Source organism: Phyllobates terribilis, unplaced genomic scaffold (genome assembly GCF_046119375.1).
Source record: "Phyllobates terribilis strain yellow unplaced genomic scaffold, ASM4611937v1 Scaffold_2__4_contigs__length_985480577, whole genome shotgun sequence".
Taxonomy (NCBI): domain Eukaryota; kingdom Metazoa; phylum Chordata; class Amphibia; order Anura; family Dendrobatidae; genus Phyllobates; species Phyllobates terribilis.
Genome location: NW_027362762.1, coordinates 516,692,137 through 516,715,432, shown reverse-complemented (window position 1 = coordinate 516,715,432; position 23,296 = coordinate 516,692,137). Strand labels below are relative to the sequence as shown.

At 42.6% G+C, this 23,296-nt stretch overlaps 1 protein-coding gene across 2 annotated transcripts in view; it reads left to right on the top strand.

Moving 5' to 3' along the window:
- ADPRS (ADP-ribosylserine hydrolase) overlaps window positions 1-22,743 on the top strand; it is a 35,757-nt gene extending 13,014 nt beyond the window's left edge. For both annotated transcript variants that reach the window (XM_073665936.1, XM_073665937.1), the window contains exons 3-6: window positions 13,276-13,483; window positions 17,931-18,115; window positions 19,681-19,781; window positions 22,289-22,743. In XM_073665936.1, the coding sequence (XP_073522037.1) occupies window positions 13,276-13,483; window positions 17,931-18,115; window positions 19,681-19,781; window positions 22,289-22,587 (793 nt within the window). In that variant the 3' untranslated portion in view covers window positions 22,588-22,743. The remainder of the gene's footprint in view (window positions 1-13,275; window positions 13,484-17,930; window positions 18,116-19,680; window positions 19,782-22,288) is intronic.
- The last annotated feature ends 553 nt before the right edge of the window (window positions 22,744-23,296 follow it).

Genomic DNA, 23,296 nt, shown 5'->3' with positions numbered 1-23,296 from the left:
CAGTGGGGTAATAGGGCTGGGGTTGATGTCAGCTTATAATGCCAGCTGACATCAAGCCCAGGTTAGTAATGGAGGGGCGTCTATAAGACACCCCCATTACTAACCCCATAGTCAAAGTTAAAAAAACCCCACAAACACCCAGAATAAAGTCCTTTAATTGAAATAAACACACAATTCTTTATTGTTCTAAATTAAACCATACTTACCATCACGCCCATTCCAGCTGAAGCCAACGATCTCCTGCAATAAAAGTAAAATAATAAAGCAACATCATCCTTACCTTTCCATGGTTCCTACGTCAGCTTCAGCTCGACTACATTCACATGACAGGCTGGATCGCAGCAGAACGCTGCCATCCAGCTTGCCATGCGGCAGACACTGAGAAGCGCAGGCATGCTTGCGCTCCTCAGTGTCTCACTGTGACGGCATAAAGATGAGCCGAGGTCATGTCCAATGAACTCGGCTCACCTCATGCACGTCACTGACAGCGTGGAAAAATTCTCAGTGCTTCAGCAGGAGAATTCTCCCACGCTGGGATGGCATTGAGATGACAGGCTGGATGGCAGCTGAAGCGCTGAGAATTTTCCCACGCTGTCCGTGACGTGCATGAGGTGAGCCGAGTTCATTGGACATGACCTCGGCTCATCTTTATGCCGTCACAGCGAGACACTGAGGAGCGCAAGCATGCCTGCGCTTCTCAGTGTCTGCCGCATGGCAAGCTGGATGGCAGCGTTCTGCTGTGATCCAGCCTGTCATGTGAATGTAGCAGAGCTGAAGCTGTCGTGGGAACCATGGAAAGGTAAGGATGATGTTGCTTTATTATTTTACTTTTATTGCGGGAGATCGTTGGCTTCAGCTGGAATGGGCGTGATGGTAAGTATGGTTTAATTTAGAACAATAAAGAATTGTCTTTATTTTAAATAAAGGACTTTACTCTGGGTGTTTTTTTTTTTTTTTTTTAACTTTGACTATGGGGTTAGTAATGGGGGTGTCTTATAGACTCCTCTCCATTACTAACCTGGGCTTGATGTCAGCTGGCATTATAATCTGACATCAACTCCAGCCCTATTACCCCACTGCCACCGCTACAGGGCAGTGGGAAGAGCGAGGCTAAGTGCCAGAATTGCTAGGATGCGCCATTTCTGGGGCGACTGACGGCTGGTGTTTCTAGCCTGGGAGGGGGCCAATATTCATGGCACCCTTCCTGGGCTATTAATATCAGCCCCCAGCTGTCTGCCTAGCCTTTGCTAGCTATTAACCCCTTTACAACCTATGACGTACTAATACGCGTTTGTGCACTGGGCTTTAAAAGCCTGTGCCATATTAGTACGTCATCGCGATCGCTCCCGCACACAGGCTGTGCGGGCGCGATCGCCGCCGGGTGTCAGCTGATTGTCACAGCTGACACCCGGTGCTATGTGCAGGGAGCTGTCCCGCACCGCTCCCGGCACATTAACCCCTGCAATGCTGCGATCGAAGTCGATCGCAGCATTGCGGTGGCTAAGGGGAGGTGATCGGTATACTCACCTCCTCTTCCATCCTCCAGCGCTGTCTGCCGCGGCTTCCAGGATGTTGCCATGACGACCTGATGTCGTCATGACAACATCCGGGTCACCAGACAGCAGGAAGATTTTTTTGGACATGCGCAGTGCATTTCCAAATTATCTTCTCCCTGTCCAGCGCTGACAGCCTGCACGGCACAGGGATGGTGCTTCATTCCTGTGCCATGCAGGCGATCAGAGAAAAAAAAGTAAAAGTCCCATAGTGGGACAAAGTAAACAAGTTAAAAAACTGTCAGAAAGTGAACAAAAAAAAAATTGTAAAAATATTTAAAAAAAAATAATCCACCAAAAATAAAAATATAATGTACCCATCAATAAATATTATGAAGAAAAAAAAACAACAAAAAAAACAATAAAAGTACACATATTTGGTATCGCTGCGTCCGGAACGACCTGACCTATAAAACTGTCCCACTAGTTAACCCCTTCAGTGAACACGGTAAAAAAACAAACAAAAACAAAAAAAAAACACGAAGCAAAAAACAATGCTTTATCACCATACCGCCAAACAAAAATTGGAATAACACGCGATCAAAAAGACGAATACAAATAAAAATACTACCGCTGAAAACGTCATCTCGTCCCACAAAAAACAAGCCGGCATACAGCTCCATCAGCCGAAAAATAAAAAAGTTATAGCTCTCAGAATACAGCGATGCTAAAAAATATTTTTTTCTATAAAATAGCTTTTATTGTGTAAAAGCGCCAAAACATAGAAAAACGATATAAATGTGGTACCGCTGTAAACGTACTGACCCAAAGAATAAAGCTGCCTTATCAATTTTACCACACGCGTAACAGAATAAAAAAAAAACAGTTCCTGAATTGTTGGTTTTTGTTTATTCTGCCTCCCAAAAATCAGAATAAAAAGCGATCAAAAAATGTCACGTGCCTGAAAATGGCACCAATAACCACGTCAACTCATCCCGTAAAAAAGAAGCCATCACATGAGTGTCTGCCAAAATCTGGAAAAATTATAGCTCTCAAAATAAGGTGATGCAAAAACTAGATTTTACAAAAAAAAGGCATCTTTTAGTGTGTGACAGCTGTCAATCATAAAAACCCCATATGATTCTGGTATCACTGTAATCGCACCGACCCGAAGAATAAAGTCGTCTAATCACTTATACCGTACGAGGAGCTGCGTAAAAAAACCTCTCGGGTTAGGGTTGGGCTGGGGTTGGGGTTAGAGTTGTCATGGGGTTGGGATTTTTTTCAAAAGTAAGAAAAAAAGATGGCGATATGGCGACTAGTGTTGAGCGCAAGTGCTCGCTACTTGAGTTTGCATCGGGTGCTCTGGTATGCATTGAGTATCGTGGGTATTTGAGTGACATGCTCGAGTCTCCGCCCCATATTCTTCGAGGCCAAAAATACTTTGCGGGGATTGCCTGCCATGCACGAGCGATCCCCGCATGTTTTTTTTTGGGTGTCTAATAACCGTGAAACATGCAGGGCAGGGACTCGAGCATGTCACTCGAGCACACGCAGTACATGGTGCATACCCAAGTACCCGATGCAAACTCAAGTAGCGAGTACTTGAGCTCAAGACTAATGACAACTTATTCAATATGATGACCTAATGTTATCAAATTCTGTGTCGTACCTCTGGGTTTAAAATGTTCACTATACCCCTTGATAAAATCATTGAGGGGTCTAGTTTCCAAAATGGGGTCACTTGTGGGGGAGCTCCAATGTTTAGGCACACAGGGGCTCTCCAAACGCAACATGGTGTCCGCTAACAATTTGAGCGGATTTTCCATTCAATTTGTTAGCGGACACCATGTTGCTTTTGGAGAGCCCCTGTGTGTCTAAACATTGGATCTCCCCCACAAGTGACCCCATTTTGGAAACTAGACCCCCCAAGGCACCTATCTAGATGCATAGTGAGCACTTGGAACCCCCAGGTGCTTCACAAATTGATTCGTAAAAATGAAAAAGGTAAAAAAAAAAAATACTTTTTCATTTTTACGGATAAATTTGTGAAGCACCTGGGGGTTCAAAATGCTCACCACCCATCTAGATAAGTTCCCACGGGGGTCTAGTTTCCAAAATGGGGTCACTTGTCGGGGGTTTCCACTGTTTACGCATATCAGGGGCTCTCCAAACACAACATGGCGTCCTCTAATTATTCAAGCAAATTTTACAATCAAAAAGTCAAATGGTGCTCCTTCCCTACCGAGCCCTGCTGTGCGCCCAAACAGTGTTTTTTTTCCCCACATATGGGGTATCTGCGTGCCCAGGGGAAATTGCACAACAAATTTTGGGGTCCATTTTTTCCTGTTACCCCTGCGAAAATAAAAAAAATTGGGTCTAAAATAACATTTTTGTGAAAAAAGTTAAATGTTCATTTTTTTTCTTCCACATTCCAAAAATTCCTGTGAAGCACCTGAAGGGTTAATAAACTTCTTGAATGTGGTTTTGAGCACCTTGAGGGGTGCAGTTTTTAGAATGGTGTCACTTTTGGGTATTTTCTGTCATAAAGACCCCTCAAAGTTACTTCAAATGTGGTGTGGTCATTAAAAAAATGGTTTTGTAAATTTTGTTGGAAAAATGAGAAATTGCTGATCAACTTTTAACCCTTATAGCTTCCTAGCAAAAAAAAAATTTTGGTTCCAAAATTGTGCTGATGTAAAGTAAACATGTGGGAAATGTTAATAAATAACTTTTTTGTGTGATCTCTCTGATTTAAGGGCATAAAAATTCAAATTTTGAAAATTGCAAAATTTTCAAAATTTTCGCCAAATTTCCGTTTTTTTCACAAATAAATGCAAGTGATATCGAAGAAATTTTACCACTATCATGAAGTACAATATGTCACAAAAAAACAGTATCAGAATTAGGGGGATCCGTTGAAGCGTTCCAGAGTAATTACCTCATAAATTGACAGTGGTCAGAATTGTAAAAATTGGCCCGGTCATTAACGTGCAAACCACCCTCGGGGGTAAAGGGGTTAAAATAGGGGGGACCCCACGTCATTTTTTTGGGGGTCCCCCATTTTAATAGCTAGTAAAGGCTAGGTATTCAGCTGGGGGCTGATATTAGTAGCCTGGGAAGCTCCGAGGGTATTACCCCCTTCCCAGGCTTCAAACATCTGCCCCAGCCGTCTGCTTAACCTCCGCTAGAGACTAAAATTACGGGGAACCTCACGCCAATTCTTTTTTTTTAATAAATCCTTTATTTTAACACTAAATGACAAGTACAGTAATCAACACTATCACTGTACTTCTTATATATGTGACTGACATGTTTCTATCTATCTAATCTATGTGTGATGCTCTATTCTTTCTGTTATAAATTGTCGGGTACCGATCCCTGCATGATTGGTGCTCTAAATAGCGCCAGACATGCAGGACACGCTTTTGGTGCACGAACAGTTATCGAACATAACCTCGAACAGCCGAATTTTTTGCCGTTCATCGAACGACTCGAACACCGCCCAAAACAGCTCAAATTTGAGATTGGCGAACAGTTCTAGTCGAACACCGCTCATCTCTAGTCAGGAGACCCATGCAAACTCTGCATTGCAGTCTGTGCTCGGACCGTGAAATGTGGATGTCTGAATTTCTGGCTAAGGTCTCATTCATACATCCTTATTTCATTGTTTAAGACCGCGACTAGAAGACTGATGGAGTCTTCTAATTTGAATTTTACAATCTTGTGTATATACTTATGAGGCTGAGTTCAGGTCAGGAGTCCAGTGGTCAGTCCAGAAAGCAGTCCATGCTGGGACTGTGATATATATGATGCGCCCCGTGAGGTACTCTATAGCCGGGCCGGTCGGTTCTATTTGGGGGTAGTCATGGCAGCAGTGACCCGGTCTGTGGCCCGGGGCGGTCAATCGATGAAAAGGGAATTGGGGAAATAAAGTTTTGGGGATAAAGTTCGTGACGCCACCCGTGGTATGCGGCTATAGTTGGCCGCCGTCGCTGCTGTTCAGATCCTCTGAGGCTGTTGGTGACACAGCAATGATGTTTCAGCTTTCCACGGGTAGAGCTAGGCCCCAGGGCAGTATATAGGGCTTGATGAGGTAGGTGGTGTTGGTGTAGTGCACGGCAAGTGACGCAGAAATTATGTGAAGGACACAGCGGGGTGCAGTCTTTAATTATTTACTCACAGTTATCAAGATGCTCCAGGTTACAGTTGCCGGATTATAACCGCCCACATCGTCCTGTGTCCTCCGGGGAAGTGATCCTGCCAACTCTCAGATAACTTAGGTGCACTTGAACGGGACCCCTTTCTTATGTACCTTCCCAGGTTGTCTCTCTCTGCACTGGCTCTCTTTCTCCTGCCCTGCACCTCACAGTGTCCCGAGCCAGTGGCCCCAGGCCTTGTTGGGCGACGTCCTGTCTGTCCCCTTTTGTCCTATGTGGCCACCTTTTCAGCGATTTTGTGTGTGGCTTTTGGCTACGGCACGTGAAGATACTGTAACCTCCGGTTTGCTAGCTGAGTCTTGTAGTCCTCCACTAGTCTGGGGCCGTTCCCCTACTGCGGCCTGATCCCTCCACGATCAGCGGGAACTCGGGCGCTCGGGTGGTATCCCGCACTCGCCGTGCCCCTAGGATCCCTTCTATCTCTGGAGCCCCTCTCACTTCTCTGGTGTTCTCTCCTCACTCTGCTCCTGGGCCCCTTTGACTGGGCCCCTTTGCCGTCAGGACCTTACTCCTCACGGTCCTCTGACAGAACTCTCCACTGAACTCCACTCAACTCCTCTGGAACTGGAACTCCTGCTCCAAGGACTGGAACCAGGAAAAATGGACACTTCTAGATATTTCTAACCTTCTTTTTATGCTCGTCCTTCAGTGCTCCCCTAAACTACTTCCTCCATCCACCTCCTCTTAGTTCCACCCTCCAGACAGGGACCCGGTCTGTGCTCTCCCTTAGGAGCTATCTGGACCTTCCCTCAGGAGTGGTGTAGTGTTGGATGTGAGTGTTTGGTCCCGGGTAGTGCTCCCTCCTTACCTGAGAGTGGGGTACTACACCTCTGGCTGAGATGCAGTACCTCCGTGGCAACTGGACCCGCAGGGCCGCCACATAAAGATTTCTTAATTCAGCCTTAAAGGAGTTGTCCACTACTAGGTCAACACCTTCTCATTCCCCATGTTTTGCCCATTTAAAAAAAAACAAACAAAAAAAAAAAACCTATACTGTCCTCCCGTAGCGGTGTCGTCACTCGCGTTCATGGGGCTCTTATGCGGTTGTTATAACGTGAGCCTGGTGCCCAATCAGTGCTGGCATCACTGTCCTTGCCTTCAGACATGTATGTAATTGAGATGAAGTGAGCGGTCAGCCGCAGCACTCTCTTCCTCTTGATTACATATATGTCCGAAGGTAGTGACAGTAACGCCAGCGCTGATTGGGCACCAGGCTCACGTGACGTAACAAGCGGCCCCATAAACGCAAGTGCTGGACAGCGCTGGCACAGGAATTCAGTATGTGTTTTTATTTTATCGGAGCCAAACATGGAGAATCAGAAGGGGTTGTCCTATTAGTGGACAACCCCTTTTAAAACTACATTCAAACATACTTATTTTCTGTCTGTGTACTGTCAAATGTTAGCCTAGGTGCTGTGTAAATTATCACAGCATCCTGTAGTTTAGTCAGATTTACAGGCCAGACTAGTGCATGTTCTGTAAATGGCAGATAGTTTTGCATTCGTCCTCTATATGTGGGCAAGCACAGGAAGCTGCACACAGAACCAGTTAAATTTTCAATTTGCGGACGTGACTAGCCCAAGTTTTACATTGGCCATCTGAATGTAGTAAATACAGTCGCCCTGTGACCCACAATAGCCTGGAATGACCATCTAACAACCAGTGAACACTTCAATGACTAGTTATCCATCATTGGTTGCAATATGGCCTCTATGAATGATTTCTTTGCACAAATGACTCGAAATTATCTCTGAGAGAAATGTGGCTCTCAAGGTAAAAAAGGTTGGGGACCGCTGCTCTAAGGAGATAAATATTCATTCTGACAACCTATATTTTTAGTTACTGTTGTAGGCAGTAAAATGAGGAGGACTGGAGGGAGGCAGGCAGGTAATTGACCCCTTTGTGGTCCCTATAAGTATGCCCTGATTAAATAACTTCTAACGACACCCGCATGTAACTGCAGAAATCGGAGATGGCTCTGATCACTTTAGTTTAATTTGATGAGATGATGCAGTCAATTGTGACCTCTGCATTTAATTGGTTAGCAAGAGGTCTCAACTCCCTTTGTCACCCCCCCCCGCCACAACATGATCACAGAGTGATGATGAGTTGTCGTATGAAGACCTCTGTGTCTGCTGTCGTTGTACTCCTATGAAGCCCTATCAGAGAAACATTGCAGTGTATTGAACCTGCAATCAAGCCATTGCATGTTACAGTCCCATGGGTGGCAAAAAATATGTGGTGTGCTTGTATAGATGGACATGTACTGGACAGACCAAAAGTTTGGACACGCCTTCTCATTTAAAGATTTTGCTGTAATTTCATGACTTTGAAAATTGTACATTCACACTGAAGGCATCAAAGCTATGAATTAACACATGTGGAATTATATACTTAACAAAAAAGTGTGAAACAACTGAAAATATGTCTTATATTCTAGGTTCTTCAAAGTAGCCACCTTTTGCTTTGATGACTGCTTTGCACACTCTTGGCATTCTCTTGATGAGCTTCAAGAGGTAGTCACCGGAAATGGTCTTCCAACAATCTTGAAGGAGTTCCCAGAGATGCTTAGCACTTGTTGGCCCTTTTGCCTTCACTCTGCGGTCCAGCTCACCCCAAACCATCTCGATTGGATTCAGGTCTGGTGACTGTGGAGGCCAGGTCATCTGGCGTAGCACCCCATCACTCTCCTTCTTGGTCAAATAGCCCTTACACATCCTGGAGGTGTGTTTGGGGTCATTGTCCTGTTAAAAAATAAATGATGGTCCAACTAAATGCAAACCGGATGGAATAGCATGCCGCTGCAAGATGCTGTGGTAGCCATGCTGGTTCAGTATGCCTTCAATTTTGAATAAATCCCCAACAGTGTCACCAGCAAAGCACCCCCACACCATCACACCTCCTCCTCCATGCTTCACGGTGGGAACCAGACATGTAGAGTCCATCCGTTCACCTTTTCTGCGTCGCACAAAGACACGGTGGTTGGATCCAAAGATCTCAAATTTGGACCCATCAGACCAAAGCACAGATTTCCACTGGTCTAATGTCCATTCCTTGTGTTCTTTAGCCCAAACAAGTCTCTTCTGCTTGTTGCCCTCTCCTTAGCAGTGGTTTCCTAGCAGCTATTTTACCATGAAGGCCTGCTGCACAAAGTCTCCTCTTAACAGTTGTTGAAGAGATGTGTCTGCTGCTAGAACTCTGTGTGGCATTGACCTGGTCTCTAATCTGAGCTGCTGTTAACCTGCGATTTCTGAGGCTGGTGACTCGGATAAACTTATCCTCAGAAGCAGAGGTGACTCTTGGTCTTCCTTTCCTGGGGCGGTCCTCATGTGAGCCAGTTTCTTTGTAGCGCTTGATGGTTTTTGCAACTGCACTTGGGGACACTTTCAAAGTTTTCCCAATTTTTCGGACTGACTGACCTTCATTTCTTAAAGCAATGATGGCCACTCGTTTTTCTTTACTTAGAATTTGTATTATGGCAAGAAAAAAGCAGCTGACAGTCTATTCAGTAGGACTATCAGCTGTGTATCCACCAGACTTCTGCACAACACAACTGATGGTCCCAACCCCATTTATAAGGCTAGAAATCCCACTTATTATACCTGACAGGGCACACCTGTGAAGTGAAAACCATTTCCGGTGACTACCTCTTGAAGCTCATCAAGAGAATGCCAAGAGTGTGCAAAGCAGTCATCAAAGCAAAAGGTGGCTACTTTGAAGAACCTAGAATATAAGACATATATTTTCAGTTGTTTCACACTTTTTTGTTAAGTATATAATTCCACATGTGTTAATTCATAGTTTTGATGCCTTCATTGTGAATGTACAATTTTCATAGTCATGAAAATACAGAAATATCTTTAAATGAGAAGGTGTGTCCAAACTTTTGGTCTGTACTGTATACAAAAAACTGTAAACACTTAAAACTCCCCACTTTAAACCTAACGGGCATCATTTCACCTACAGCAGTCCGAGCTAGTAGTTAGGTCCATGTATATTTGGACAAAGACAACATTTTTCTAATTTTGGTTCTAGACATTACCACAATGAATTTTAAACAAAACAATTCAGATGCAGTTGAAGTTCAGACTTTCAGCTTTCATTTGAGGGTATCCACATTAAAATTGGATGAAGGGTTTAGGAGTTTCAGCTCCTTAACATGTGCCACCCTGGCTTTAAAGGGACCAAAAGTAATTGGACAATTGACTCCAAGGCTATTTCATGGACAGGTGTGGGCAATCCCTTCATTATGTCATTCTCAATTAAGCAGATAAAAGGCCTGGAGTTGATTTGAGGTGTGGTGTTTGCATTTGGAAGGTTTTGCTGTGATGTAAACATGCAGTCAAAGGAGCTCTCCATGCAGGTGAAACAAGCCATCCTTAAGCTGCTAAAACAGAAAAAAACCCATCCGAGAAATTGCTACAATATTAGGAGTGGCAAAATCTACAGTTTGGTACATCCTGAGAAAGAAAGAAAGCACTGGTGAACTCATCAATGCAAAAAGACCTGGGCGCCCACGGAAGACAACAGTGGTGGATGATCGCAGAATAATCTCCATGGTGAAGAGAAACCCCTTCACAACAGCCAACCAAGTGAACAACACTCTCCAGGAGGTAGGCGTATCAATATCCAAATCTACCATAAAGAGAAGACTGCATGAAAGTAAATACAGAGGGTTCACTGCACGGTGCAAGCCACTCATAAGCATCATGAATAAAAAGGCTAGACTGGACTTTGCTAAAAAAAACATCTAAAAAAGCCAGCACAGTTCTGGAAGAACATTCTTTGGACAGATGAAACCAGAATAATGGAAAGAGAAAAGTATGGCGAAGGCGTGGTACAGCTCATGATCCAAAGCATACCACATCATCTGTAAAACATGGTGGAGGCAGTGTGATGGCTTGGGCATGCATGGCTGCCAGTGGCACTGGGTCACTAGTGTTTATTGATGATGTGACACAGGACAGAAGCAGCCAAATGAATTCTGATGTATTCAGAGCCATACTGTGTGCTCAGATCCAGCCAAATGCAGCGAAGCTGATTGGTCGTCGTTTCATACTACAGATGGACAATGACCCAAAACATAAAGCCAAAGCAACCCAGGAGTTTATTAAAGCAAAGAAGTGGAATATTCTTGAATGGCCAAGTCAGTCACCTGATCTCAACCCAATTGAGCATGCATTTCACTTGTTAAAGACTAAACTTCAGACAGAAAGGCCCACAAACAAACAGCAACTGAAAACCACCGCAGTGAAGGCCTGGCAGAGCATCAAAAAGGAGGAAACACAGCGTCTGGTGATGTCCATGAGTTCAAGACTTCAGGCAGTCATTGCCAACAAAGGGTTTTCAACCAAGTACTAGAAATGAACATTTTATTTACAATTATTTAATCTGTCCAATTACTTTTGGTCCCTTTAAAAACAGGGTGGCACATGTTAAGGAGCTGAAACTCCTAAACCCTTCATCCAATTTTAATGTGGATACCCTCAAATGAAAGCTGAAAGTCTGAACTTCAACTGCATCTGAATTGTTTTGTTTAAAATTCATTGTGGTAATGTCTAGAACCAAAATTAGAAAAATGTTGTCTCTGTCCAAATATATATGGACCTAACTGTATGTTACTCATATTTCACATTGTTAATGCTTTGAAAAATGAAAAAGCCAGGTTTGCTGTGTTTCTAGTGTGTTTTTAGTTTTGCAAAAGTTTTGTAAAGCCTCAGCAAAAAAATTATTGAAATTGAGTGAGCTGATTCATTAACACTGGTGTTGCGCTTATCAGTCTTGATGAATGGGCTTGCTCTAGTATGATGCATCTAATTCATTAAGAGCCACAAGAAACATAATGATTAGGTGCATACTCCCCTAAAGTTTAGTCGCCATTCCAGCGATGTCAGCACCTGCTGTCACAGGGTTTGCGTGACATTATTTTGTCATGCGATCCTAGCAGCCAATCAGCGGCTGCTTCCCCCTTGCTTCAGATGGATCTGACATCTGGAGCAGCATGCTCTTACTACTTTTGGGTGTATGTTTTGTCCAAAGGAATCAAGAGGGAAGCAGCCGCTGATTGGCTTCTAGACTCGCTTGACCAACTCCGACTCCACTACTCCGACTCCCTCATACATGGCTCATGTTTAAGTGATCTATTGACTGTAGTACAGATTCATCTCAGCTAAAAGTCTAGACCCTTAGATCAGGAATAGGACAGACATTTATAGGACATTTCATAACTTTCCCAAATTCTTATGAAAAAATATTCCGACAAGCTGAATTGAACTACTGAACCCAATTTATTATATATTTTAGGAGTCGGAGTTGGTCCATTTTATTCCGACACCGACTCCACAGCCCTGCGCATGACATAAAAATGTCACACTTAACCCTGGGATAGCAGGTACCTATATTGATGGAATGATGCCTGCATTGTAGATGAGTTTAGGTGTTATTATTTTATATTGCCAAACTGTGGTGATTGACAAGGGAATGCAGAGTAGTGAATAATCCCTTTTAAAGTGTTTTATACTAGAATTCAGGCGGAAACGCCTTACTGGATCAGCTTGATATTTCTACAATTATACTGGCTTGCAGAGCAAACTCTCATACTCTCCCTTTTACAGCACCATTAATGCTGTAAAAAAAAAAAAAGAACCTGGATAAAAATTGGAAATTGCATTTTATCCCCCTTTTATAAAGGGGTTGTCAACCTATGGGGACAATCCCCCCCCCCCCCCCTTCTTAAATGTATGTATTCAGGGTTAAAAATAACTTTTGCAATTAGGATTCATTAAACATTTTGCGGCATTTGTATCACTGCACATTCAACTTTGTTGTGATCTGTGTTCACAGATCAGCTGAGGGAAGCTTAGAAAAAGACAGATTGTCTCATTCACACGTCTGTGTAACATGCTCTGCGTTCGGACTGGCCACAGGTCTGCTGACGTGAACTTTACAGCCTCCATATATTTCTATAAGGCTGTCGAGTTCAAGTCAGGAGACCCATGGCCAGTCCGGGCACAGACTGTGTAACATAGATGTCTGAATGCAGCTTTAAGGCTACGGTCACAGTATTTGATCAGTATTTGTAAGCCAAAATCAGGAGTGGAACAATCAGAGGAAAAGTATAGAAATACGTTACCACCCCTGGTTTTGACTTACAAATACTGATAGTGTGACATAGCCTAAGAATTACTATCCCTCCCATCAGAAGGAGCTCACTAATGTATTCTCTGTTAACTCATTCTGCAGCCAGCAATAGACATTGTGTAACTTAGGCTATAGAGGGCAAACAGGACAACATTTTTTAATTAGGCTCAACTTAAAAAAATAAATTATGACCCCAAATGCATGCATTTAAGAAAAGGACAACCCCATTAAACCCCCACAGATTTTTTTTTTTTTTTTTTTAACAGGCTACTGTATATGGTAAATGTAATGGTGCCATTAAAAAGATTTCTATGTAAAAATAACAAATTATAGCTTTGAAGGCGAGGAATGATAAAACAATAATTGTCATTGTCCTGAAGGGGGTAAGCCCTTTTTACATTTTGCATTCCCTGTTTTTTCAGATTCACCACTGAGTACTTCAATGATCCCGATCGTGGCTATGGCATGGGAGTGGTACATGTGTTTGAAAAACTTCAAAGTGGGGAGTACCATAATGTCTTCACTCCAGCTAAGGAACAGTTCAATGGGAGAGGTTCCTTTGGGAATGGAGCCGCCATGAGAGTGGTCGGGATTCCACTGGCTTTTCCAAATATTCAGGATATTATAAAGGTTACTACCGGTTTAATACTATAGTGTCTTGATTTTCTTTTCTTGCTTTGTTTCCTAAAAAAAAACTACTATGACTTTTTAAGATGTATGGATGGATACCGTATTTTTTGGACTATAGAACACACCACAAATTTTAGGGTGTAAAATAGGGAAAATATATTTTTTTTATAATATGGGGGTCTTACAGTCCGAATAGGTATCTTACCTAGGGGCGGCGCCAGTGCAGTGGAGGTCACGGGAGGCATGGTCCCTCAGGAAGCTGGCTGTGGCACAGAAGTGGAGCTATGCTGCAGGCCCTGGGTGAGAGAAAGGGGTGCCCCAGCAGAGGGAGGTTGCGGTGGTGGTGTAGCAGGCTCACAGGAAGCAGGGTCCCTCCCTCAGGTTCCCAGCGATGGCCGAAACGGTGAGATGCTGTTGGGGTCGGTGTCAGCGGTGAGGCAGAGCGGAGTGCATTTCTTTTCCGGCGGATATCTTCCTGAAACCGTGGTCTACAGGGAAATGGCCACCCGAGCCGAGCGTGGTTGAGATCTTGGCTGGGCCGAGATCCCAGTCTGTGCATGCGGTCCATGGCTTCAGGAAAATGGCCGCCGGGAAAGCTCTGCCTAACTACCAATACCGGGCTTGCAGTATCGCACTGCTACGATCCTGCTCCACCGCAACTCCCCGGTAAGCTACATTCGGACATAAGACTCGCCCCCCATTTTCCTCCCAAATTTTGGAGAAAAAAAAGTGGATCTTATGATCTTAATTCGGTAATTTAATATTTGTAAACTAACATTATCTTAAAGACCCAAAATGGGAAAATGGGTTAACCCTTAAGAGGTTAAAGGAAGAAAGCATTTTTCCCTCCACTTCTTCCAAGAGCCATAACTTCTTATTTTTCTGTCAGTATGGACGTATGAGGGCTTGTATTTTTGCGGGACGAGTTGTACTTTTGAATGACACCATTCATTCTACCATATAGTGTACTAGAAAAAGGGAAAAAAATTCCAACTGTGTTGAAATTGCAAAACAAACTGCAATTTCACAATTGTTTTTTGGGTTTCTTATTTACCATGTTCACTATATGGTAAAACTGACCTAGTAATATGATTCTCCAGGTCACTACGAGTACAAAGATAACAAACATGTATAGTGTAGGTTTTTTTTTGGTTTGTTTTTTAAAGTAATGAAAAACAAATTGAGAAATTTGTAAGAATTTTTTTTTTTTTTTATGCTTTTGTCGACGTTTTCTGAGACCTATAACTTTTTTGGGATATGGGGCTGTATCATGGCTTATTTTTTGCATCCTGAGCTGATTATTTTACTGATAATATTTTGGGTTAGACTAAATGTTTTCATCGCCCTTTATTGCAATCTTGCGGCAGCCCAAAAAAATGAATTATGGCGTTTTGATTTTTTTTTCTGTTATGCTGTTTACCGATCAGATTAATTTATTTTATATTTTGATAGATTGTAAAAGGCCAAGCGCAGCAATACAAAATTGTTTTTTTTTTTTTTCCCCCCTATTCACCCTCACCCCACCCTCCCCCCTTATTCAATAGTCACCTTAGGGGACTTGAGATTGCGATCGTTTGATCGCTTGTGCTATACACAACAGTACATCAGCACTGCTATCTATAGAGAAAATCACGATCTCCTATGACAGCCAGCCACAGGCCGGCGTTCACAGGAGCATCGTAATGACAGGCGTGGGGGGGTTATCAGCAGACTCCTGGCTGTTTCATCAACCCATCGGTGCCTGCAATCATGTCACTGGTGCGCCGATGGTACTGTGGAACGATGCAAGCCCGTGCGGGTTAAATGCCTCTGTCGGAGATCAGGATTTAACAGGTTAACAGCCGCGGGCTCCACTCCACCCGCAGCTGTTAGAGGCACATGAAGGTTGATTAAATGAGCCGTTATATCCAGAGAAAGATGCGGGCTTGGCTTGCAAGCCCATATCAAATGCAAGGACACGACATATGACATAAGTTTGTCATATTACCCCTTCACGATAACTTTATTCATTGATCAATCAGTAGGAATATGCCAATATTAGATTTGTTTTTTATTTAGGACTTTTATACGATATATAATGTTGTGAGCGAAATACTCTATTCTATTCCTTCTGAACTCCAAATATTAAAATATGTTTTCGAGATCTCGAGGAAATCAATACAGCAGTATGGTGTACTAGATAAGACTTCTGCTTTATATTAACACATGTGGCTCCTTTTTTAGTGTCAAAGACAAAGGAGAAGTTCCCTCTGACCTATGAACCAATAGTAACCTTATTGGGAGTCAATAGAAATGTGAAACCTTCCTGTCCATCAGTGTTACCTGATCACCCTTACATAGGATACATAGAACAAAATGGATACCACAGACAAACAAGATGGATTCTTTTCTTTCACACTGCTTAACCCCTTAATTACAAGGCAGTTTTTGCATTTTCATTTTTTGCTCCCCTTCTTCCCAGAGCCATAACTTTTTTTATTTTTTGGTCAATATGGCCATGTGAGGGCCTATTTTTTGCGGGACAAGTTGTAGTTTTGAAGAACACCACTGGTTTTACCATATCATGTACTGGAAAAAGGGGAAAAAAAATTCCCAAATGCGGTGAATTGCAAAAAAAAAGTGCAATTCCACAGTGTGTGCGTGTTTTTTTTTTTTTTTTTTTTTTACCATGTTCACTAAATGCTAAAACTGACCTTCAATTACAATTTCCCAGGCCATTACGAGTTCGTAGATACCAAACATGTATAGGTTCTTTTTTTTAAGTGGTGAAAAAAAAATCCAAAGTTTGGAGAGAGAGAGGGGGAAAAAAAAAGCGTAATTTTCCAAGACCTGTAGCGTCTCCATTTTTTTGGGATCTGGGGCCAGGTGAGGGCTTATTTTTTGCGTGCCGAGCTGCCGTTTTTATTGATACCATTTTGGGGTAGATTCAATGTTTTGATTGCCCGTTATTGCATTTTATTGCAATGTTGCGGCAACCACAAAAACTTAATTCTGGCATTTTGATTTTTTTTTTCTCATTACGCCATTTACTGTTCAGATTAATTCTTTTTTATATTGATAGATCGGGCGATTCTGAACTCGGTGATACCAAATATGTGTTTTTTTTGTTTTTGTTTTTTTTATAACTTTTTGCATGCTCCAATAGTCTCCATGGGAGACTAGAAGCTGCACTTGTCTGATTGCCTGTGCTACACATCAAATCGCCTGTGTGTAGTAGAAATGCTCACTTGCTAGGAGCACCGACCGCTGGGCGGTGCTCATAGCAATCTGCCAATGACAACCGCAGGGGTCTCCTGCAGACCCTGGATTGTCATGCCAACCCAAGGGCTACTCGCGATCATGTGATGGGGTTGCCGATGGGCGGGGCTAACGACGCGTTTCTGGAAAGTGCGAGTTAAATGCCACTGTCAGAGATTGACATCGGGATTTAACAGGTTAACAGCTGCGGGTGGATCGTGATTCCACCCACGGCTGTTGCAGGCACATGTCAGCTGTATAGATCAGCTGTCATGTGCCTGGAAAGGTGCGGGCTCCATCGCTGAGCAGGGGGATCTGACGTGTCGTACTGTTACGGCACGTCATAAAGGGGTTAAATATGGTGACAAAAACAAATGCCTTTTTTTTTTTTTTTTTTTATTATAAAGAAAGCGATGTTTTACAATTTACCATCAAAGGAGCTGTTGTGTGGGATTTTTTTTTTCCCTGACTTTTCAGTGGTAGCGGTTTTTGGTACACTTGACTTTTCACCACTTTATATTATATACCTGCAATTTAAAAAAAATAAATAAATCTAGAATTAAACTTCTTTATTTTTCAGTTTAATTAACAGGTTAAGTTAATCCTGCAAGTCAATACGATAATGACTATACCAATTTTACGTAGGTTTTCATTTTACAGCTGTTACCTTTTTAAAGCAAAAAACAAAAACCTGCAAAACACTGCAATACATATTAGTCCCCAGCTCCGGCAGGATGTGATTGGTGAAGTGTATGGCTGATTCCCCATATATAGCAACCCATCGGCACACTACACTCACATTGTGGGTTTCATTGGACTGACAAAAGGAACTCTCGACCTTTCTCAAACTCATGTGCCACTGTCCCTATTGATATCGTCACATGAAGGGATTAAGTGCTAGAATCAGTGAGAACGTCAGTCCTAGCATTACAGCAGTCAGTCTCCTGCAGCTGATTGAATGGTACAGCTTCTGTTTCATTGTGATCAGCATGACATACCTATCATGAAGCCAAGTGTCGTGCTCATGATGGATATGTAGACTTTAAGGGGATAATCATCCAGTAGTTGTCATATCAGAAGTAGTAACGCACTATTTAGTTGTATTTGTTCAAGGATGCTGCTCATTTGACTTCAAATCTCTGCTTTAGAATTAGCATTTTCTTGCTACTTTTAAGTCCTACCACTAAAACATTTTGTTTTCTTTACATAGTATGCTAAAATCAGTGGCGAACTGACGCACGCCTCCTCACTGGGCTACAATGGGGCCATTCTTCTGGCCCTTGCTATACACTACGCTCTTCAGGGGAATCTGAGTCGGGAGTGTTTTTTGGAACATCTTCTGAGCAACATGCAAGAAGTTGAAGCAGATGAGAAGTCTCGAAGTGATGCTATGGAGTAAGTTAGAGGTTGTCTGCTAATATTAACAATGCCTCCATCAATTTTAAATTGTAGAAACAAGTCTTTTTGTAAATACCTTGCTTGGTCTTTATTGCCTGTGAGCAGCGCTATTGCTGACCACTCAACAGGCATCACGTGACCAATGGCTGCAGTCAGCTCTGACATCCGCTGTCGTCATCACGTCAAGTTCTGGCTGCAGCCAGGTGTGACCCAGTGACGCGCTCCACGGTGAGTGATGGGCTGTGGGTGGGGTTTCACCGCACGTCACAACCCAACATCCACCGCACGCTTTCCCTCTCCTCTGCTTTCGTTAGGAAAGCGTGTACTGGATGCAGTGAATCAGTTCTATTACTAATTACTAGATGTAGTAGTTTTTGATGTTGGGCGTATTCATTTTTGCATCAACTCATTAAACTGAAGATTTTGCAATGGAAGTTATATTATTAGGCTGTGTGCCCATTATGTGTTTTTTAAGTGTTTCCGCAGCGGCAATTCCGCTGCAGATATGCTTAAAAAATGGTCTTCCATGTTCCCCAATGATAATCCGCATGTGCTGTGCACATACTGCGGAAATTTCCACTGCGGAAAAATTCGCAGCACTACCAATTATTTTGCGGAATTGCGGCGTTTTCGTTGCCATTGACTTGCATGACATCCACATCACTACATATGCACATGCAGATATCATGCGGTTCAATGTGCGGATGGTACCCGGGTCTGGAGAAGAGGAGACTCTCCCCCAGACCCAGGTACCATAGAAACTGTAAAAAAAACAAACATTATACTTGCCTTCTGATGGCCCCCGGTGTCTTTATCCGATCCGTCCTGCCTTGCCGGCAGCTCACGGTGGACTAAAAGGACCTGCCATGATGTAAGTGACGGGTCACTTTCCAAGTGATGCTAAAATCGCTTGGAAAGCACTTGACATCCCGCATGCGGAAATGCATGTGAAGAACGCTTCACATCCGCTTGTCCCTGGCAGGAAAAACGCATGTACAATCCGCATGCACAATCCGCATGCGTTTTTTTCTGCCAGGGAGATGCAGAAACGCTCAGGAAAAATCCGGAGCATTTCTGCATCGTGGGCACATAGCCTTAACCTTACATTCATGTTATGGGTTTAAAATGTTTTATGAAACTCTGTCAACATTTTGGAAATTGTTCTTGTTCAGTAAGAGATTGATTTAAAATCTTACTTTTCAAAGGGGGTGTACTCATTTATGCTGATGACCGTATGAATATACTCTCCCAAGCGTAAGGAGTAGAAGGAAAATAAATCAATTCAGACCAGGAGTTTCCATGTCAATACTAGCCTGTGTAGGTGCAGCAGAGGAAGATGTACAATGTAAAAAAACAATTGGGAGCTATATGTCTTCAATCTGCAGCCCTTCCTGACACAGGACAGGACAGGCTGGGGTTTGAATTACATCACCGATGCCATTTTATCGAGTTCTCAGAGAATCTCTTTTTATATCTTTATCTAAAATAAGGTTTTTGTAATGCTTGTGTGCCTACATGAATTGTTTCTTAATGTTCTACAATGAATTCTATTCTCACCTTAGGTTGGAACTGGGAGAGTTTCCTTACTGTAACAGACTTAAGAAGATTAAGGAGTTTTTAGATAAAGAAAATGTGTCTCGCAGTGATGTGGTGAAAGAACTTGGTGAGAGGGTTTTTTTGGGGGGTAGGGGTAGAGGGATGTAGTGATGGGTGAGGAGGATGAATGTACTGGTTGTTGGCGTCACTTCATGAATATGGTATATCACCCTGTCATATGACTGTTACATAGAGGGACAGGACGGGCCCATAGAAGTATAGTGGCGCAATGTCATGCATCCTTACTATACAATGTGTCATTGTGAAACGTGATAATATTCAGCATTGTTGCCATATTTTCCTCATTTTGACAATAACACAGTGGCGATGACAGAGAACAGAGATTCCCTACCAAGTATCAGTAGAATACAAGCTACGGTTTACTGCAGTGTGGGATCTGCTCATGGCACAGGCTGTGGCTCAGAAGGCTGGCATCAGTTATTTTTAATGAAACCATATTTTCCTAATTCTGCAATCCTCTACTCTTAAAAGTAGAAACAGAATCTTACTGTAAACTTCAGCTGTCTGCAGTGTGATTTTCCAGTAGCTTTTTAACATTGTTTTACCTACTTGCACAAAGAGGCACATGATTACCACACAACCGCCTTTCTGTAGCTCATAACCAGTTGTTCATGCTTACAGCAGAAGTGTTTTTAGACAACAGGAAAAACTCTGATACCCACCAATCAGCAAGTTAATACTTATCCACAGGAACTTAATTTGACTGGACAACCCGCTTAAAAGGGTTGTCCACTACTCGGACAACCCCTTCTTGTTCTAAATGTTTGGCCCCGATTTAAAATAAAACACTGTTCCAATGGTGTTGGGTCTCGGGGCTCACATACGGTTTTGCGACATACGTCGCCCAATCAGCGCTGTTGTCATTGTCCCCGCCTTTCTACGAATTAAACATGAAGAGGAAGTCCTAGATCAGCTGCAGCCCAGACTTCCTCTTCATGTTCAATTCATACGAAGGCGGGGACAATGACAACAGCGCTGATTGGGCACCGGTCTCATGTGTCACAACAACCAGACGAGAGCCCCAGGACAGCGAGTGCCGACAACTCTGGAACGGCATCGGCACGGGAGGAGAGTATAAGCTTTTTTTATTTTATCGAGTCCAAACCTTTAGGTCAAGAAGGGGTTGTTCTAGTAGTGGACAACCACTTTAAAGGGAATGTGTCAGCAGGTTTTTTCTATGTGATCTGAGGGCATCCTGAGGTAAGGACAGAGAACCTGATTTCAGCGATGCATCCTTTATTAGGCTGTGTGCTGTTCCAATACAATCAGTATTTTATCAGTAGGAGATTCTCACTTCTGAACTAGTTGTCCGTGTCTCCTGGACAAACCCCGCCTCCAGCACTGATTAGCAGATTACTGTCACTATTCACTGTACATAGAAAGCTGCTAACCAGTGGTTCGGGCATAGTCCGCTTTCTGAGCTGTGCTACATCTACAGCTGAGAAAACTTGTGATACTTTACTAGGGCAGCAGTTTGATTGTAAGTGATGCATCTCTGGAATCGGGGTCTCTTCCCCTACATTATGCTGCTCGCAGATAAGCTAGCAAAAACTTTTTTTTTTTTACAGATTCCCTTCAACTCTATTCATGCTTGGAAGCACTGTTATTATGTCTTAGCATTACTTATATGTATGTACTATAATTATAAAATAACGCAAATTACCTCCCGGCTAAAAATATTGTTCAAAATTGCTAAGAAAAGTATTTTTACCCCCTCTGTAAAATATGTAGTGTGATCTCTGCATGTAACTGTGTGGCCTTTTGGATCAAAAAATAAAGTTGTGCTTCCTTGGTTTAAAGTATATTTTAATAGGGTTTTCGCACGAACAAAAGTTGGAGTAATAATTTCCACAATTGGATATGTTTATCTCAGCACAGGAACATTTTATTTAATCTTATAAATGTGCTCCTGCTATGTACTGTGCATCGCAGCTGATTCTTTTTGTGGGGTAAAACATTTCCCTGCTTGTTTTTAAATGATGATTTGCTTCAAAGAATCAATCAGTTGCGATCCTCTGCTGTAATGTCTGTATACTTTTTTTCTGTCCAGGAGCTGTGGTATGATCAGACCATGTCCCTGCACGGTCAGACACAGCCATTGCACAGTACACAGCAGGGGCACATTTATAAGATTATCTCAGCACAGGAACATTTTATTTAATCACATCCATTTGTGGAACTTATTATTACTCTATTGATTTGAAAATCAACTTTTGTTCATGGAAAACCCCTTTAAGTGTGAATGTAAGTGACAGCAAGATGATCCCTCAAATACAGTTATCACAAATCTCCATAACAGTGGTAATGTAAAAAATATGATGCAATTATGCTCTTGTGGGCAGTGAGAGGAATAGTGTAGTCGGTGCAGTTATCTTCTGGATGTCATTCAGCACTACAAAGATCGTACCAGGAGAAATTTTATTATAGAAAACCATGCGGAAAGCGTGCTTGATTGCAAATGACAATGTATAAATATTAGGTAATGGTAAGAAATGGAGAAACATCTCAACCATGTATGCAGTATGTTTAATTCTCGATTTATATGTTCCCAAGGTCATGGTATTGCTGCTTTAGAATCCGTACCCACTGCGATCTATTCATTCCTGCGCTGTATGGACCCAGTGGAAGATCTTCCCAAAGAGATGAACAGCTTAGAAAGGACTGTCATATTCTGCATCTCACTAGGTGGAGACACTGATACTATTGCAACCATGGCTGGAGCTATTGCAGGTGCTTACCACGGAGAAGATCAGGTCCCTGAAATATGGAAAAAGAATTCTGAGGGGTACAAAGATGCAGAGCACTGGGGTAAACAACTGTGGGAATTATACAGCTCTCGACTTCCATCCTGAATGATCTAAAGAGGTTATCTTGATTCATATATACACTGCACACAAGCAGCAATGCTGCTATTGTAAGTAAATGTATACAGTTAGGTCCATATATATTTGGACAGCGACAACATTTTTCTAATTTTGGTTCTAGACATTACCACAATGAATTTTAAACAAAACAATTCAGATGCAGTTGAAGTTCAGACTTTCAGCTTTCATTTGAGGGTATCCACATTAAAATTGGATGAAGGGTTTAGGAGTTTCAGCTCCTTAACATGTGCCACTGTTTTTAACGGGACCAAAAGTAATTGGACAGATTAAATAATTGTAAATAAAATGTTCATTTCTAGTACTTGGTTGAAAACCCTTTGTTGGCAATGACTGCCTGAAGTCTGGAACTCATGGACATCACCAGACGCTGTTTCCTCCTTTTTGATGCTCTGCCAGGCCTTCACTGCGGTGGTTTTCAGTTGCTGTTTGTTTGTGGGCCTTTCTGTCTGAAGTTTAGTCTTTAACAAGTGAAATGCATGCTCAATTGGGTTGAGATCAAGTGACTGACTTGGCCATTCAAGAATATTCCACTTCTTTGCTTTAATAAACTCCTGGGTTGCTTTGGCTTTATGTTTTGGGTCATTGTCCATCTGTAGTATGAAACGACGACCAATCAGTTTGGCTGCATTTGGCTGGATCTGCGCACACAGTATGGCTCTAAATACATCAGAATTCA